The following is an 18741-nucleotide window of genomic DNA, read 5'->3' on the forward strand; positions in this document are numbered from 1 at the left end:
GGGAATTGCAAAACTCTGTGTGCTCCTTTTTGGGGGCCTCTTCTAACAAAAACTATTTATGCAAATCCAGAGGCTGTAGATGGAAAGCACTCCCAGACAAAATCAGATGTTTCCAAACAGGCTGCCGTGCTGAGTTGGCAGATGTTCTGTCGCTTCAGCGGGGACCCTTTAAACAAAAGCTGTTGATGGCTCTCTGCGTTGAGTGGAAGCTGCGCCAAGAGCTGCATTTCCTTGGAGCCATCTGGGACATGGCTGAGGATTTGCTTGGCTGGAGCTGGCCTAGCACAGGAGCACCGGGACGGTGAGGGCACTAATTGAAACGAATACTAATGGCCTAATAATAGCAACAGGCCTCCTCTACTGATGCGAGGGGAAGAGATGTTGATATTTGCTCACTTCCTCCTCTATCATTAAAATGTAGATGAATAGCGGTGCTGTTAGACCACATTTAAGATGGGGAGATTGGTGTGTTTTTGAAGGGCTGGATCACACAGTTATTCTAATTATCCACAACAACTTTTTTCTGGGAAGAACCCATCTGTTGAGGTCAAAGACTGTAATTTTTCATTGCTTTGGAGCAATAATGGAGTATAATCAAATAACAGTCAAATGTATGTGGATGGAATCAGTAGGAGTGAACAGTTGTTAAAATTCCTAATGCCACTGCGGATGTTGATGTAAGGATGGAGGCTGCTTCACGTGGAGCACAGCCGGAATAACTCTTTGACACAGAGACTAAAATACAAGTAAATAAACTGGGATCGTTCAGCCTCTCTGAAACCTCCACACCTCCGCTGCGCAAGAATACTGTAACATTTTCTGCAGATGGAAACTTAGATGTTCAATGTCATACAGATGCAAACACCGAAGATGTAAAAGAAAAATATAGAGTAATAATACAGAGTTAATTGGTGGTGGCATATTGAAATGAGATACAGGCTAGGATGCAAACATAATGTGTCTATTTCACAGGAACTTATAATGTGAAGTTGAGCAGTCAACTCATTGTTCTCAGTTGCCACCTGAAACTGTCTTTTTACTCTATGTGTCCGATTTAGCCGTCAGCTCGTCACATTAGAGGTCACATCAAATTAATGCAGGAGCTATCACATCCCACACTCACTGGCTGGTGATGACCCTGACCTGCACCACCCACAGCTCTCGCAGAGCCCTGAACCCGTGCTAACCTGGCTGGCGTATCAGCGGTCAGACAGAGATGGGACCCACCGTGTTGTCCACTCCCCCCAGCTAAAAGCTGCCGTGACAGTCATCAAACAGACAGAAGATATCCAGAGAATGTCTGTGTGCTGTGTGTCCCCCTCTCTTTAAAGTTCAGAAACATCAGCAGTGTTACCACCATCTACAAAGCGGCGTGAAGCTACAGCCCCCAGCTGCCTCCACTTCAGAGGGAGAGGGCATGTCAAAACAGCGCATGGCTCTGCCCTGCCAGAGTCACGCCTGCAAGTGGAGCACTCTCACGGGTCATCTGGAGTGACAGAATGGCTGCGGCCCTGATCCTTCATGTACTTCTGCTGTGTCTAGAGCCCCAGGAGACGGTCCGGTCAATTCTGTCAAGATCTGCAGTCACAGCAACATTCGAATTACACCAAACACTGTAGTGAAATGATCAGCCATTTTTGTGAGCTTTGAAGAATTCGCCTCATCAAATGAAACCATTTAGCAGTATTTCCAACCAGTGCAACTGTGCTTTGAATTTAGGTTGTGTATTTTTTTTTATATCTATCATTATCTATTCTTATAGTAGCTCTCCAACTTTAATTTTAACTTTATTGTTCCCCCTGGGACAATACATTTGTCTTGCAGCCTGGAAAAACATGAAACACAGAGACTTACGCACATGGACTGAACTACACAAAATAAAATACTTACAACATAAATACATCAAGTGACAAAAACAAACCTAAAGTATGTTTAGCTATCAACACTGAGTCCAAAAATCATCGCACCCTGATCTACTACAGTGATATAATTAGACATAGTTACTGTAAATTAAAGTTGTGGGGCATCATGTTGTGAATATACTGTTGATATAATGAATCTAAAACACATTTCCATTATATGCCATTATTCAGCTAGAAAATGCCGTTTTTTACATTCTGATTCATGACAACAATAAGCCAGAATTTTAGTGTTAAGTCGGCCTTTTCACTCTCGTAAGAGGGCTTTTTTGAACAACCTTGTCGTCACGTGGTGCGCTGTTGGCAGAAAAGCAACATAAAATGTCATCGACTTCCAATTGTGTTTCCGCTAATGCTATGTCAAGCCAGGGCCTGGCTCCCTTTGTCCAGTCTGTAGGCCATTTGGCTGCAGCAATGCACTTGGAAGGCAAGATAACAGGTGAATGGCCATGGCCTAATAGGCCGTCTGTGGAAAACACATTGCTGTCAATTAAGAGTCCACTGCCTCCAGTTGTGATGGCCATTAGACAGCCCCACCACGACAAGTGACTCTTCAGTGGCTTTTACTCTTCAGTTACTTGCTCCTTTTCATTCATGGTGTCCTCGAGCAGCCCAGCCCCTCAAAGCCTGATTTTTTTGTCTAGTTTTGTTGTCCACTAGGCATTTCGAGGTCCTATTAAAATGCAGTTTTCCACTCAAGGATTTTACGTGACCCTGATGGTCAAAAAGGACCTCCGTCACTACCTCTTTTTCTCTCTCTTGTCCTCACATATTCTCCCCCACTTCATCACACAAAAAGGAGCAGAGCTATTACCTCCCCTCAAGAGGACATCCTTTAGAATCATTAAATACACACAATAGGCTAACTAAAAAGTTCATAATATTTGTATGACAAATGCGCTTACTATTTTTCATATCTAGTCCTTCACAGTGCCTTGTCCTCTAACACACACGCACATACACACACTTCCATTTCTGTTCCACTTTTGGGGACACTACACTACATACTCACTTCCTGGAGCCTTGCCCTAACCATCTACCACTACTTGCCTAATCTTAACCTTTTCCGTAACCTTAAGCCAACTCTTCACCCTAAATTTAAATGATTAATTGCATTTTGTCCCCATAAGAAAACAAGTCCCCACAATGTGAGTAAAACACATACACGCATGTACATACAGTGACACACACACTAAAAAAAAAAAAAAACAGTAAAATGGCCCTATAAGGACACATGAAGAAAAAGCAGGAGCTGGTTAGTTGCACCCTGGTGAGCATTCATACACTGCTCATCAGCACTGTCTTAATAGTTACACTCACTCACGAAATATCTCCACAAAGTAGGTGTGTGTTCAGGTGATGTCCTATTAATCCACACACACACACACACACACACACACACACACACACACACACACCAACAGGCACTCCTGTATTTGGTACTGCCCCTCATTTTGAAGTCATTTCAAAATCCTACAACAGCTGAGACAGACGGCGTGCCAAAGAGTTTATGAATCAGATGTCAGACACGCCGCTGCGGCCTGGAGCTTCCAGCAGCCCTGAGTGCTGATGTTGGCTTCATTGTGAGTGAAATGCTAGACTGATGTGGCACTCCTTGTTTGTGGCTCGGTGCCATTTTCTAAGCTTTTTTTTTTTTTTTGCCTGCTTACTTTTAAATGTGATAAAAGTTCATTTCCTCTATTCCCTCTTTGTCTCCGGCTTTCTACAACCGCAATTCCAAAAACAACCAACAAAGACAATATATTTAATGTTTTACCCCATCAGCTTCATTGATTTTTGTAAATGTGTGCTTCTTCTGACTTTGATGCCACAGGTGATAGTGTCATGATTGGGTATGAAATGAGCATCCTGGAAAGGCTCAGTCGTTCACAAGCGAGAATGGAGCGAGGTTCACCACTTTGTGAACACATGACCGAACAAAGGATGTTACTACAGAGAATTTCATCTGCACGGGTGAGCGTTTGCAGGTGTGAGCACACACAGACTGTAAACTCGACTATCTTGTTGAGCAGGAAGGACAATAGCTGGGTGACAATCACTGAACAGTGTAATTCATTACTTTCATTTGTGTCAGTGAACTGGTGAGTTTACACCACTGTTCTTCAAAGGACATCATCTCATCTCCACCTTATTCACAGTGACAGAAGTTATGCTTATTGTTACGGCAAAGCTTAAGATGTCATCTCTTGGGGTGTTGTAATGTGGAAGGCAGATGTTAGAAAACAATGATTCACACCTCTTGACAGCAAAGAGTAATAAAAGGCTCATCTTCCACTTCACACAGATTATTATATGGCACTCTTAAATATGATTGTTTGAAGTGTTGCCCTCTGGCACTTGCTGTTTCCAAAAAAAAATACAAAACATCATCGTATATCTAATTAATAAAAAAAATAAGAGGAAGAAATAATTGCTCAAAACTCAACAAAATAAATATTCAACTGTTATATGAAGTTCTATATATCATGACCCAGACTCTGTTTCTAACACTAAGGGCTTTTAGGTGTTTTATTAGCACGATAGACTATATGTACAAGCTTATTATCTGCAATTGTGGAAGAAGAATTCGGACTGCAAAAATATCCCTTTACATGTACAAGTAAACTCAAAATGTAAAAGCAGAGCTACTTCCAATTTTTCCAAAGTTTAATCCCTAGAAATGCACGATATTTGATAAGATCATCGTATGTTTTGGATGACATTTGAACCTGACCGTTAATTGTTAGCTGTCACATATATTCAGTGCAGTAAAAAGTATATTTGAAGTATAAATCAGCTTAAAATTGAAACACTAATCAGAGGCAAATACCTCAAATTTGTACTTGAGAACATTTTGTTACATTCCACTGATGATCGGTCACCAAAATGAAACAGGAATGTACTCTGAGGCCGAAGGAGAACACTGAACACGCCATCATTTTCAAGAGTTTTAATAATTTACTAAAAAAGAGTGTAAAAGTAACAGATCTCTCCCACTAAAGTGGATCTGCTTGATATTCAAAGTGATGACAGATGTAACAAATTTTTGCAAACTTGCCCTTGTCTGTACATTTGTGTACACTTACTTGGCAATTTAACTTCTTGGCTGTAATTAAATGAGTTTTGTACTGTATATACTGTATATCAAAAAAGCTCACAGCGAAAAAATACTTTGATATGAATCACTTGAAAGTAAACCAACCAGCATGAAATGTACAGCTGTAAGAAATTCCAAAAAACACAGCTGAAAAGTGTATATACAAACATGCTAGGAATCTAACAAAGAGCAGACTGAGTGAAGCTGAAGAGACAGGCCTTTCTTAATGGTTTGCTTGACATCATTTAGGAGAGCCAATGAAATAAAGCATCATTCTTAAATATTTCACAACCTTGCAATGTTCAAATACCATCGTGTTCTATTGCCTATTTCAAGTTTTTTTTTAGCAGAAGAGGAACACTTTATAAATATAGAGTATACTGTATCTCCTGCATCAATTAGTTTAATTTAAACTCATTAAATAAAAAGGTAAAATGTTCAGTATCTGTAGAAAATAAAAAAAAAACAAAAACAAAAAAACAACAGAAGCGAAACCCATTTTCTTTGATAAATGTTCATACTGTGTCGACTTCTAAAGAGATGGTTGTGTCCATCACCCTTATCATTAAGTGCCTGCTTGGAAGAGGTAATATATATTTATGTATATACACATATATATATCAAATTCTATGACATGATATAATTTGTATAAATATGGCATCTTTACAATTGCATTAAAATGACAATTTTTTATTTCAGATCCCAAGACAATTAAGAGTCAATTGGGAAAAAGGCCTTGTTTAAGTTTCTCATTTTCTCGTTTTAAATATTAAAAATAAGTCTCAATTCTTTGCAAATGTATGTCTTACATTATAAACAACACATCTGTCTTAACTGGTCAAATATTTTCCATTGTGTCCGTATCTACAACACTTTGGAAGGTGAGGAAAAAGTGCCATTATCAAATGCTCCCCCTTTGGAGTGAATGAGGACGTTTGCCCCTTTCAGAGTAAAGGTAAAATTTTCATCGACCCGACTGCAAGTCCCATGAAGCTCAACAGTGCAGTTCTATACAAAAAAGTAAAAGCATCATTTGATGTAACAAAGCCATGTGGTTGTGTCGTCATGCCGTTCTGCTGGTTGTACAGTATGGAGTCATGATGCCCTGCACGGGAGTCCCTTTTCACAGGTGAGGGTGCAGAGAGAATCATACAGAGCTTCTCTGTAAATGTCATCCACAGACCCTTCAAATGCCACTAAGAGGAGTAGTGGGACATAACGCTGTTGAGATCAGGAGAAAGTTAACGTTGTGATATGTCAGTAAAATGGGCATAGTTGGAAAAATCCATCGGTTTTCCTCCTCCGAACGCACCCGAACTGGCACAGGAGCAGTTTTGAAGGTACAAACTGTGCCGGGTTTGCAGGCTGTCGTGCTTAACAAGTAGAACTGTTCGGAGCATTTCACTCTTCCTATTCATTACATTCCAGGCGTGAGAGAGTCTGACTTGCCCCGTCCTTTATTTGGCCATTAAATCCATGCCTGCCAGAAACAACAGAAGAGCTCTGGTGCCCTCTGGTGCCCAGAAGGAGGAAGCGTAGGCACGGAGGAAATGAAGGTAACCGTCAGTGTCCAAAGAGCTGTCCTTGAAGTCTCACGCGGCTAAAGCATGTTCAGGATGGCATTGTACATTTGGATCAGTATGGCAAAGTGGACAGGCAGGCAGGACTGGCGGTCTTGGGTGGCAGGGGTGCACGTCAGCCAGGAGAGGGCGTTGTACTGCTCCAATACAAACCTGTGTTTGAAAAATACGCAATTTTAGCAAGAAGAAATTGTAAAAAATTCTGACTTTTGAAAAAATATTGATGTGATTTATATTCTAAAGGTTTATCCATTAATTATATCCATTAATATTAATTATTGACTGTTTATGATTAAAGAAATATGGTTCAACAATGCTTCTGGCTGATTTTGTAGCCTATAACAGCTCTCAGCTGTTCGTGAGGTATTTACCTTTAATCAAGACACTGATTACAGTCAATGAAAGTTTTTATCTGGAATTATCAGTTACCAGTTATAATGCATGCGCAAACGATAAGCTGTTGATTTTTAGTGATAAACAAAAAGCTTTAACACATAAACCTGTCGCAACATCGCAATCTGTTGTTAAGATGAGATAAATGATGTTACTTACATATAAAGAATGGACAGTTTGAGTAAATAGATTTAAATCAGCTACTTGAAAACGACGACTGGCCACAGACCTTGAAGACGTCAGCCTGTTTTGTACTCACCCTCCAGTATCTGCTTTCACTAGCAGTTCTTTCCAGCAGATGAGAAAGAAATCTAAAGGGACAACATGTGTTTTGTATTTACCTGAGCACATCAGAGGTGGTCTTTGAGTCTAAGGGGTGAGGGGTCCTCTTAGTCTTGTCTGACACCAGCTCATCTGACTGGGCTATGGAGATATGGTGATGGAGGGAGGCCTGGAGTAAAGACACAAAGGTCGTAAGTCAAAAGTTGAAGCAGGCTTGTGTACAGTCAGCAGCCGTATGCCTCTTTAATATTTAATCACATTATTAAAAGCATTTCTGCACAAATCCGTTTATCAGTGTCACTTTCCGTACTCTCTCAAATAAAATCAGCTTTAACGGCACTCTCTTTGTCTGTCTCGACCACACACACGCAGTGTTTGGAGTACCTTGAGGAAGAGTGGACACTGGCTCTCAGCCTGCGGGCAGGAAGCCCAGAACCAGTGAGGAAGTCCATTTGCCTGTGCAGTGGAGACGTAGTAGCCCAGAGCCAGCGGCTGCTGCTTCAGCTCTTCTGGTGGACTGTCCCTGGACAGCAAGCGCTCTCCCTGGCTCTATACACACGGGAGAAGGCCAGCAATTAATTACAACCCCATCTTGTGATCTGAATGAATGCATTTATTCATTTATTCATCTACATCTCGCAATCCTGAGCCTTTGGACTTGCGTAAGTGGGATGTCTTCCTTTACAAAATTATGAAAACATGTAATGCATGAAAGCATGGACAGAGTACTGAGAGGGCTGTTTACAAAGGTGAATAATACTGCATGTTTACCTAATACTGGAAGGCTATTCTAGTTCAGCAGTTGCCATAGATGATCTGCTTATTATTTGGTTTTCCATGTTTTGAGTTGTGCTTGAATGCATAATTACTCTGCGTCAAATCAGATATTTCTAGGTTACAGCCTGCGATCCTTGCAGATAAATAGATAGATAGCATATTGAAGTAAAGTACAGCATAGTTTCAGTTGGACATATAGCTCCAGCAATTCCACATGCATGCATGCGGTGATCAGCTATTTTTTTTTTTTACTATTGAGTGAAAACTTTTTCTGCTCCAAATTTTTGCAAAACAACACGTATAGTTGCATTTTTTTCTATTCAGTAACAACACGCACAGCACACGGAGCTAACACAGGTATGCTCAGCGGTTACTTTAACTTCGGCTGGGCTGTTCCCACACTTTATCAGCACTGAATGACATGCGCTGTAATATAGGTTGTCAACACATCTCTTCTCCTGTGCCTCCAAGACAAATTCCTCTACATCTATTATACTTGGCAAAACTCTAATTCTGATTCTTGTTTGATAATGTGAAGGGTTGACTGTCGGCAAAGGCTGCAGAAAAGGAGCTTGCATGCTTCAGAGAGCAAAATCAAATCTGAACCTGAAGAAGTATGTATGCTAGTTCCACCAAAACACCTCTGTCATAAACAGCTGTCCATAGAAAAGCTGCTCACTCATTGGCTGCAGCTCGAGCCACTGTGGGATGACTTCTTATCACCGGTTCCTGACTCACCTTCGTGTGCTGGAAATGTGATCCCATTCCCATCCCGGACGGAGAGCCAGGCGAGGGCACAGGAGAGGTGTTGGGGGAGGGGTGGAGGTTCCCTGTGATCAGCATCATGTCATGGCCGATGTCATTCTCCAGTTCATCAGGAAAGGGCAGATCGAACATGTCATCTGAGGGAAGAGGCAGAGATGACAAGTTTTAAACTTACAATTAACAATGACAACGTGCTAGTTTGGGATAATTTCCCTCCTGCACAACTAATATTCCAACAAAGAGGAATGTTTTCAGTACAAGGCACAAGCTTCAGCACAAAGATGCCACCTGTTGGTACGAAATAATATATCCACCATCTTTACACAAGAGTCCGGTCTGTCTCAAGACATAATAAGTAATCTTGTAACTATTATCCTGTTGGCCATTACCATTATTGTCCTCAGTGGGGTAGGAGCTGGGTGCCAGCTGGGTGGTGGCAGAGGTTGGGAAGACAAGGATGTGAGTACAGGAAGCATCCTGAGGTGTGTTCAGCTGCGAGGTCTGCAAGTTCAGAGCAGTGCTGCGGCCAAACACTGAGCCCATGGTCACTGCATCTGGACACACACATAGAGAAACTCAGCAGGTTTAGCAAAATAAAAAATAACTAAATTAGCTGTAAAATAGAAATGGTTCTCATATATGTAATAGTACAATGTAACATTAATGTGCTATTATTTAAGATGCTAATTTACATGTATTTTTAACTGCACAATTAGCAGGATTTCATTACATTTTTTGTCCACGTCACTGTCATTTTTGTCAATGGAAAACTAAACAATATAACACCAGAGTCCTGCAATATCCAACATTATCATCACTATAACTGTAAGCATCACCACAGTCGCAACCATCATTATGTTACTGCCATCCTCCACCAGTTTCACAGCGTAGACGGGCTACTAACCAGGCATGACCACAAGGGAGCCCTGTGGCTCCATGGCTACCAGGCAGGCGCTGAGGATAGAGGGGGAGTCAGCAGCCGAGATCCCACACATGCGACAAGCCTCCCTTAGCTGGCGCCCTATTGAATGGAGGGAATGCTCCCCAAGGAGTGAGCTCCAGTCTAATCCGGAGAGACGGTGGGGTGTGTGAGAGAGAAAAAGATAAAAGCAGAGTGAATCATTCTCCAATTCTTTTTATCTCATTCGCATATCTCAATTCTTTAGGGAAGCAAAAGGAGACCAAAGCAAACATAAGTGATAGAACAATGTTTTTAAGAGGAGGTTTTACAAGTAAATGCAGGAGCTCACAGATAATCTAAGTGACAGTTTAAGCTGAATGAGTGGCCCTACTTACTCCTTGTATGGATAAATGTATTAGGAGTAAAGGACAAGAAGCACACGTGTACAGATGTTTCCACATGAACACTGACAAATACATATTTTTAGGATATGCACAAAAAGTGATTATGGTGATAGTGAAGTCACGTTTTAGCACGTTTTCAAACAAAACAGATGATATAAAATATCAAATACATCTTTTATATCATCTGTTTGTTCTCTGAACATCACTCATCTGTAAGTTTGGTTCATAAAGACATGCCTGGTTTCTTCTGAACTGACATCACTCACCTTTTAGTTCCCCGTGCCCAAGTCTGCCTAATCGACCAATCACAATCCTCCAAGGCATTGAGGTCATCTGGATGAGGCCAATACACCATTCCCACAGCTTCTGTAGTCCCATCTTCCTGGCTGAAACCTTGGGCCGTCGCGCTCTGAGGAGAAAAAAACAATGAAATACGCAGAGATCAGAGCCTTTTCTCAAGCAAAATACATTCTTTTCACGTGTGAAAAGGACAGAAACCATAAAAAAACTTGTGCACACATGTTGGGTACATCAATGTTGATAATGCACGTCTCCAGAAGCTCCCCCTGCTGGTCAGTGCAGGACACCAGGATCCAGCGCTGGTCGTGTGATAGGCAGTATCCAACAAAAAGCACATTGTATTTTGGAGGGAGCTCTGCCCATATCTCCCCTTGCTCTGGCTGCTTGGGACGGGTCGGACCCAGGATGAAGGGGGGAGAGTACAGCTGCAGAGGGCTGGGATGCTGGAGGAGGAAAGAGAGGTGAATGAATATGGGCGTCGTTTTCAACATAACATGATCAAAGTTGCCTACAAAGACATCAGTCTGATTGTTCATGTATACCTCTGGACTCTTCAGTACAGAATTGACAGTGGACACTGGTCCAAAGCCTGTCAGGGACTTGATGTGTGTTTGCTGGGGCAGCAGGCGTCTGCATTGGGAGTAACAGGAGAAGGCCAAGGAGCGCAGATGTTGCAGGTATAAATGGCTCTCCCCACTGGCTGGTTGGAGGAGGTACTGGCACGGCACCACCTGAGTAACATACATTAAGATGGAGAGAAAAGATGACGATCACCAGAGCGAGACTGAATTCTGTTTAAGTCTGTCTGCTTTCAATCTTCCCACCTGTAGCACCAGTGCAGGTCTCATCGTCTCAGGCAAAGTCTGTAGCATCTCTGTGTAGCAACGAAGGAGCCCTAGTAGCCAAATGCTACCTGCCTCCACCTCGTCACCCTCCTCTTCCTCTCCCCCTTCATTTCTCGCTCCACTTGAGCTCAGGAAAGCATCCACGATGTAAATAACAATAGCTGGTGGGTTGGCGTGGCTGTCCACTGAGTCAGCCACAGTGGGGATGCCGATTCTGGACTGCTCAGAGGTCCTGAAAGAGAGCAAGAGAGCGAAGAAGTGGTACTTTACTTGCACTAGTTCAAATGTGTAGAAGATAACTAAAGATCATTTCCCCTGTAACTTGGGTCTTACAGTTCAGGGTTTTCTGCTGGTGTGTTGGCTGGTGGTGTGGCACTGGAAGGCCCTTTAGAATCGCTGGTTGCTCCTTGGGTTGTCTCCCCTGTCTGGTTTGAGGCGGCTCCACTCGGGGTTGGAGCGTTTCCTGAACTGGCAGCGCCTGGAGCTTGTTCACCATCAGGGCCCCAAGCTTGAGGCTGGCCAGAGGAGGCAGGCTGCGCTGAGGATGTGGGGTTTAAGGGAGGCTGGACTTTGGGAGGCAGCAGGAGACTGCTGTCTAAAGGCAGGGCTGACAGCTGGGGACCTGCATTTAAAAGAAAGTACATTTACAATACAGTGCAACAGAAGTGTCCAGATGATACGATGCATTAGATTAGACTAGATTAGATTAGACTGTCTAAATGTTCTCACCAAGTTGCTGTCTGCAGGCATAAGCGTAGAGTTTAAGTTTGCTGAGGTTGTCGGTGTGCTGCTGTCCAGCCCAGGGTCCAGTCAACCACTGGTCCACGTCCAGCTCCTCCAGTTTTTCTGGCTCCACTTCTTCCCCGACACGCACGAGGCCATCCCTGGACACCTTGGCCAGAGGACGGTGCTTCCCAAGGCGGCAAGTCTGGAAAACCAAGTGAGGGCTGCTGTTCATTCTCTCATTAGAAACGCTTATCTAAACATCTGTGTTGAAATTCTACCATGAGTCTGATTCAGAATGCGACCTCCCACCTCATAAACAGCGCTGAGCTCCTGGAAGAAGGTGCGGGCCGCAGCCAGCAGAGAGGGGCTGTTGGGACACAGCACCAAATACGCCACATCCCGCTGCCCCCCATAAGGCTCCAGCAGCAACTTCTCCCAGAAAGGTAACGCCAAAGGGGACAATGCCAAGAAGTCTCTCTCACGGTCATAGCCCAGTAACACTGTGGGAATGGGCAAGGGCTCCGGCGACTCCTCCGAACCTTTGATAAATAGAAATAGTTACATTTTCAGTTGGCTCCAGTCTAATGACGACTTCTCTGTGCCTTCTATCACTTTAGACATTTGTAGTATTCCAGGTAATATGCAGTAAAAAAAAAAATTAAAACAGGGTTTTTTGCATAAAAACGAAGAATCTCTTGACTCACCGTAGGAGCCTCTTCCAGCCATCTTATGGAACTGCTGCCAGGTGAGTGGACCCTGAACATGCTGGATGTTTTCCCACGTCCGCCCTGTTCTCTTCTTCTGGATGGCATCCTGCAGGAAAGGCTGCAGAGACAGCAGCATACGAACCATATCCTGGGACGACAACATGCTCATGTCCACCACTGTGGGGAGCGGCAGACACACACACACACACACACACACACACACACACACACACACAAAGGATACATGAACAGAGGCACACACGTTAACATGATTATACACAAAAGAAACTAACAGACATAAAAGACAATAGATAGTTTAGACACAACAAATGCAACAAGAGATGAATAAAAATAATATTCTCACTAAAAACCTCTCTGAACTGTAAAGTAGGACTTTATTTCTGGGAGTTTATCACACACTGTTATCCCAAGGATACATTGAGCTATTTTTATGGCGTGCAATTTTCAAATTCCTTCTTTCACAGCCAAATCATGCCTCTTACCGTTCGTGTGAGGCCAGGAGTGAAGAGCGGTACTTCTGACAACAGCTGGATCTACTTTCCCTCCTGTGGGGTTATCCACATACTGCAGCCCCTGTTCCAAGGCATTGTAACACTCCACACAGGCATCACTCCCATCCGCCCACTGCTTTTCAGACATCCAGCTTTGGAGCAGCGCCCCCTTGCGACCATGGCAGGAACAGCTGAGAGGGAGATGCAGTGATGCCAGGGAAGAAATGGGCTGGGAACACTGCTCCTGCAGGAGGATCATGACTAGCGGAGAGGCAGGGGCCGCGTCCTGGGGCCTCTTGGCCCTGGGGTCTCCCATAGTTGGGTCCCGCCGGCAAAGAGCCAGCCTCCTCTCGGCCGCCCGGCCTACCTCAGAAGTCCGACCGTAAATATCCAGCTCATCCTCGAGGAAGAGGCCTGTGCCATGGGCGAGTAGCCTGTTCACAATGGCACTGAAGCCACACATACAGCGGTACTGATCTTCACAAGTGGAATCAGGGATATACACCCCCACATCTGCTCCTTTGACATTCATATTACAGGCACAGATACAGCAGCTGTCAAAGTTGCGATCCTTGAAGACATTGAGGACGGAGTCCGAGAGCAGGAGGATGGCGTACAGGCTGTGAGCCTCAGGCAAGGAGGGTCCTGGCCGAGCTAGGGGCTCCACAGAGCTAAGAGGCAGGCTGGTGGAGGGCGTGGAGACCGGTGAACTAAGCTCAGTACCATCCTGCTTCACTGAACCCTGCCCAGAGCTTGCAGCGTTAATACCCCGCGGTGTACGAGGGGTTCGTGGAGTGGGCACAGAGAAGCGCGGAGTGGCTGGAGATGGGAGGATGCCAACAGTGGTGCTCACGGAGGCAGTGGTGGCGCTCATCTGGCCGTACTCCTGGTCTGTGAGGGCGTTGACACTGGGGATGTTTCTGTAAACACAAAAACTAAATAGTCAGAGAGACAAACAGGATCGGTCTGTCTGTGCTGCAGCTCTTAGAGGCCATGCAGCTCCTCACGCCCAAACAGAGCAAATTCTGCCATACAGCACTCTTTGTAGTGAGGCTAAAAGGTCAACCTTGCATGTTCATCCTTCAGGGCCACATATTCCAGCACAATATTTTTTTAAAGCTTTACCAAAAGCTTTAAAAATAACAGCATGGGAAAATTTTACAGACATCAAAGATCCCTTGGTCAGAAGAGCTTGCTACTCACGTGTAACCGTCTCTGATGAAAGTGTTATTTTGGGGATGCATGGCCGTTGGGAAATGCTCCATTTTGGGCAGGAGGGCCCAGGATGGACGATAGTAGCATTGCTCTGGAATCTTGAGTGGTGGTAGACTCTGGCTGGGTAGGCAGGATAGCGGAGCAAACATGGAGGAGCCTATTTGTGGCTGTGTGGAGAAGACATTATAGAAAAATATAAGTTTAACATTATTGAGGATAATCTAAAGAGATGCAATTTTACTGTGTTTGATACATATTAGGTGCACCTCAAATTTGTGTCTGAAGTTGTAAATAGTTCCAAAAAGAGTTGAATAGTGTACTTCTCAGGGAGTATTTTTAGCCGTGAATCAAGCAGGGAGGTCTAGGTGGGATCGTTCCAAAATAAACTACAGTGCCCCTGTTCATTGTAATGTATGTGTGACCCGGAGCAACAGTGTGGCTCACTGATGTATTTTTAATAGTTTTTTGGCAACCACAGAGGCACTCTATGGCGCAGAGAAACAAGGAAACAGCTGATTCTTGCAGTAGCATAAAGTACATGTTGGTTTTCTTTTGAGACATTCCACATGTTATCCAGACGTTTAAACATTTTCTGCCATATTTTAACTTTACCGTCAACATGTCACAAAAGAAAGCAAGATCTGTAACATTTATAGACTCAAGTGTCCAGTTTTAGGGATCATGCATGCGTCTGCTTCAGAATCTCAACTTTGCTATTTAATCACGATGAACTCTTTCATTCCTGTTGGGTTGGAGAAGTCTGGAAAACCTCCTCTGTTCACTCTCATTTGAAATGGTTAATAGTCTCCACATCAGCCAGCGCTCAATCGATGTTGATTATACACCTATAAACGATGGCGGCTGTAGTACAATACAAAGAAAATCTATTACATCTGTAGCTAACACTCAGTTGTCATTCACTTGCTTCCGTCCAATCCATTCTAAGCTAAATCGAACCTTTTAATCCCGCGTGTGTGTTTTATGCATTGAGTTGCACAAACAATACTTGTTGTTTGCAGCAGCTTGTTGTTTGTGTTAACGAGCAGATGTACCTAATAGTGGCCACTAAGTGCATTCTACTATAATTATCACTTCCCAGCTCACAGAGCCTGCAGTCAGTACAGCTGTCTGACTCACAACACAGACATAGCTAATTAGCGCGCTACAGGTATTAGTGAAACAATTCCAACATGATATGTGAGCCTGTCCAGCTGCTCAGGAGTCAGTCAACAAGTCCTTGTAATGACTTTCCTTTGATGAGAGTTTTAAATGGATTTGAGTAATTTTATAAAAGTAATTAACTAGTCCAAGTCCCTCTTCTCATGCTTCAGTGTAATTTTCTAATTTCATGCTTTCACACATGATGCACAAAGCTAAGTAGCCTGCTATATGTGCTATTAATTGGAGATCAATTCACGATTCTTCCTCACCTTGATATCCTCCTGCCGGGGACTGAGCATGCCGTCCTCAAGCTCCATCCTGTATTCAGTAAACTGAGTGGAGGCTAAAGGCGGCAGGTGGTCAGCTGCTCCGCTGGGCGCGGGGGGCTCTTGGCTCGGCGTGTCACGATACGTCATGATGGGAGAAAAGGCCGGGTGCTGCTCTAAAGAAGGCGGGGTGGGAAACATGCGCTGGAGGTCTGCAACTGCTGAAAGGAGACATAAATGGAGTAAGAGAGGAGGAAGAGGAGGAGGAAGAGGAAAAAAAGTTGTTCACACAGGTGCAATCATTTCAACACCTTAAAAAAAAAGGATGGATGTACATAAACACTGTGGTTAGATAGAAATGTATTTCATCAAGATCCGAGAACTAAATACTCACTTGATGGATAAGGTACTGCAACTCTCCCTTCTTTCCCCAGAGGGCGATCTTCTGTTGATACTGGAACCTTGGTGGAGTGCTGGTTGGGGTAAACAGTCTACAAATTATTACACATAAGATTAGAGGGTCAGATCTGTTTAATACAATATTTTCTAAAACAAAGTGGATAATGAGAAAATCATACCAATACCTAACATCAGCACTTGCAGTTCGACTAAATCTTCAAACTAAAAAGCTGTTACTTTAATCTTGTGCTCATTAAAAAAAGAGTCAGACAGTATATCTTAAACGCTGTTTGTTAAAAAACAAAAGAAATGTAAGAATATAGAGTGCATCATGATGCCTCACCCCCAACTCTTCCTCATCTTCATCAAATATGTTGTCTAGATCAGAGATGTTGACCACCAGATCCTTCTCTCGGGTCAGGGAAGGATTGGCTTTGGCAGCTCCATCATCCTGACCTGATTCATCTAAACAAACACACAAACAACTTTAGGACAACAGCTCCAAAGCACCCATGAATAACTGCACTCTGACATATGGACTGAGCTCAGTATGCTGTAGAATATGCATCTGATGTTGACGGTGATGGTGGTGGTGGTGGTGGTGGTGGTCACGTCCCACCTGATTTTGGAGCCGAGTTAAAAATGGACATGGCATCCTTCCCATCAGGCAGTGCTCCATTGCTGGTGATTTCGTCTCCCTGCTGTGAACACAACACTGACATGTTACCATAAAGGTGATACGGCTAACATGTCAACAAACTGATATGTATTTACGCATTCAGCACACGAAGGAACATCAGCATTTAGTTGGAGTCGTGTTTCTGGCCAACTGATGAATGTAGTCTATAATGATCACTCTCTTTTTTTGCTCTGTTTTTGGTCTCAACCACAGAGTAAATCAAAGCAGTGAAGTCGGGACTGGAAACCAAAACAATGAGCTCCGGTCATGATTCACCATGGGCTCATCGCTACAAGTGACCCTGCTCACAAACAAACAGTCACGTGACCCATGCTCAATATCTGACTATAGTTTTCTGAATCTTAACTATTCCTGCAGAGTGTTTTTAAACTGTGTCTGTTATCCTACCTTGATCTTCTTGCTGGGTTCTCGCCCTTGACCCTTTAACCTCTTGGAAGTGGAGAAAGTGTACTCAATGTCTCCTTCCTTAAAGTCGTAGGGATCGCCCCCAGGCTCCCGCAGTGCCTCCACGCCTGGCTGCTGGAACAGGCCCAAAGTGTGGATGTGGTCCCTCACCCTCTCCTCTGAGATTTTAAACCTCTTCAGAGTCTGTGTGTATAGTCTGGAGGCAACAAAGACACAAGTGCGATGAAATAATGTGCAGTAGTAGTTTCTTTCTGTCTTGCTTGCTTTCTTTTGTGTCTTCATATCTAATCTCATATCTCAAAATAGCTCGGATGCTTTCATTGGATGTGTCACACACAGTTGCTCCGGTGCTACCCCAGTTTTTATTGGTGATGTTTTCGATCTAGTTTATTCTTAGCTTCTCCTTGCCTTTCCTCTACCAGCTGCACCTAACATTTTGCAAAACCTTGCTGTTGTGTCTCTCTCCTACCTCTTCAGAGGAGCTCCCTCAGCGGCTGTGTCCGTCTTCACTTCCTCTAATTTATCAGAGGGGAGTTCAGGGGGTCTGAAGTCAGTCTTATCAGTCCTTGGAGTCCTGAAGCCTCTCCACCAGCCGGCCCCACTCTCCCTCTGCCTCAGCAGAGCTGTATACACAGCTGTCTCACTGGCAATCAGCCCCAGCCCTGCAGGCCCGTCCGGACAGACAGGCATATCCACAGGCCCATCCAGGACCTCCGGGTCCTGCACTCGGGGGTGTGGGCTGAGTGTGGGTGGAAGTGGAGACACTGGCGAGTGGAGAAGGGCCTCAGGGGCTTTTCTGCCATTGGAGAGGGGTTTGGGATACTTGCAGCTTGGCAGAGCAGCCAGAGGCTCCAAGGGTGGCTCCAGCGCCACAAGACCCCCGAGCTGGGGCCCTCCCGGTGAGTCCTGTTCCAGAGGGGTCTCCTGTGTGACAGATAGGCGGTGGTGGAAGGGGATCGTGGCTGGCCTCTTGGACTGTTTGTCAGCCTTTTCTGTCTTGTCACTGGTCTTGTGTTTGGGCAGGGAGGAGGGGTATAATGACGGGCCAGAGGACTGAGTGGGGTTGGCACTAGTCTGCGGGTTGGCAGTGGATGTGGTTGTCAGATTCAGCTTCTGCTGTTTCAACCTGCAATTAAGTCAAATAGGTTAAAAAAGAGAACAAAAACCAATGAAAATCCTCTAAAGAACCTGATTTTAAAGTAATTATTACAGAAATGTGCTTTAATCTCGCATTTATCCTTTTTATATTTCGCTTCTTTTTGAGTTTGAAAAAGTAACATAGAAATAACCATAACCATATTTTTATCATTATTTTGAGCAAAGTCTTAATTGTGCATGCAAAAAGCTTTTAATATAAATATGTCTTTTGTGATGGTCATGAACACAA

General features: G+C 43.9%; 1 protein-coding gene across 5 annotated transcripts in view; it reads right to left on the reverse strand.

Moving 5' to 3' along the window:
• Positions 1-4861: 4861 nt before the first annotated feature.
• Positions 4862-18741, reverse strand: part of LOC143337968 (mediator of RNA polymerase II transcription subunit 13-like) — a 78957-nt gene continuing 65077 nt past the window's right edge. The window contains exons 10-31 of one of the 5 annotated variants that reach the window (XM_076758015.1): positions 17824-18480; positions 17337-17550; positions 16869-16947; positions 16593-16714; positions 16245-16341; positions 15854-16071; positions 14412-14590; positions 13200-14128; positions 12694-12873; positions 12299-12528; positions 11993-12191; positions 11597-11885; positions 11243-11495; positions 10961-11149; positions 10638-10861; positions 10385-10527; positions 9718-9876; positions 9203-9367; positions 8787-8950; positions 7656-7820; positions 7331-7440; positions 4862-6749 (exon numbers count right to left, since the gene is read on the reverse strand). In XM_076758015.1, the coding sequence (XP_076614130.1) occupies positions 6617-6749; positions 7331-7440; positions 7656-7820; positions 8787-8950; positions 9203-9367; positions 9718-9876; positions 10385-10527; positions 10638-10861; positions 10961-11149; positions 11243-11495; positions 11597-11885; positions 11993-12191; positions 12299-12528; positions 12694-12873; positions 13200-14128; positions 14412-14590; positions 15854-16071; positions 16245-16341; positions 16593-16714; positions 16869-16947; positions 17337-17550; positions 17824-18480 (5098 nt within the window). In that variant the 3' untranslated portion in view covers positions 4862-6616. Of the gene's footprint in view, positions 6750-7330; positions 7441-7655; positions 7821-8786; positions 8951-9202; positions 9368-9717; positions 9877-10384; positions 10528-10637; positions 10862-10960; positions 11150-11242; positions 11496-11596; positions 11886-11992; positions 12192-12298; positions 12529-12693; positions 12874-13199; positions 14129-14411; positions 14591-15853; positions 16072-16244; positions 16342-16592; positions 16715-16868; positions 16951-17336; positions 17551-17823; positions 18481-18741 lie in introns of all 5 variants that reach the window. The other 4 variants (XM_076758018.1, XM_076758017.1, XM_076758016.1 and 1 more) reach the window with 4 other exon arrangements.

This window comes from Chaetodon auriga, chromosome 19 (assembly GCF_051107435.1).
Source record: "Chaetodon auriga isolate fChaAug3 chromosome 19, fChaAug3.hap1, whole genome shotgun sequence".
Lineage (NCBI taxonomy): Eukaryota > Metazoa > Chordata > Actinopteri > Chaetodontiformes > Chaetodontidae > Chaetodon > Chaetodon auriga.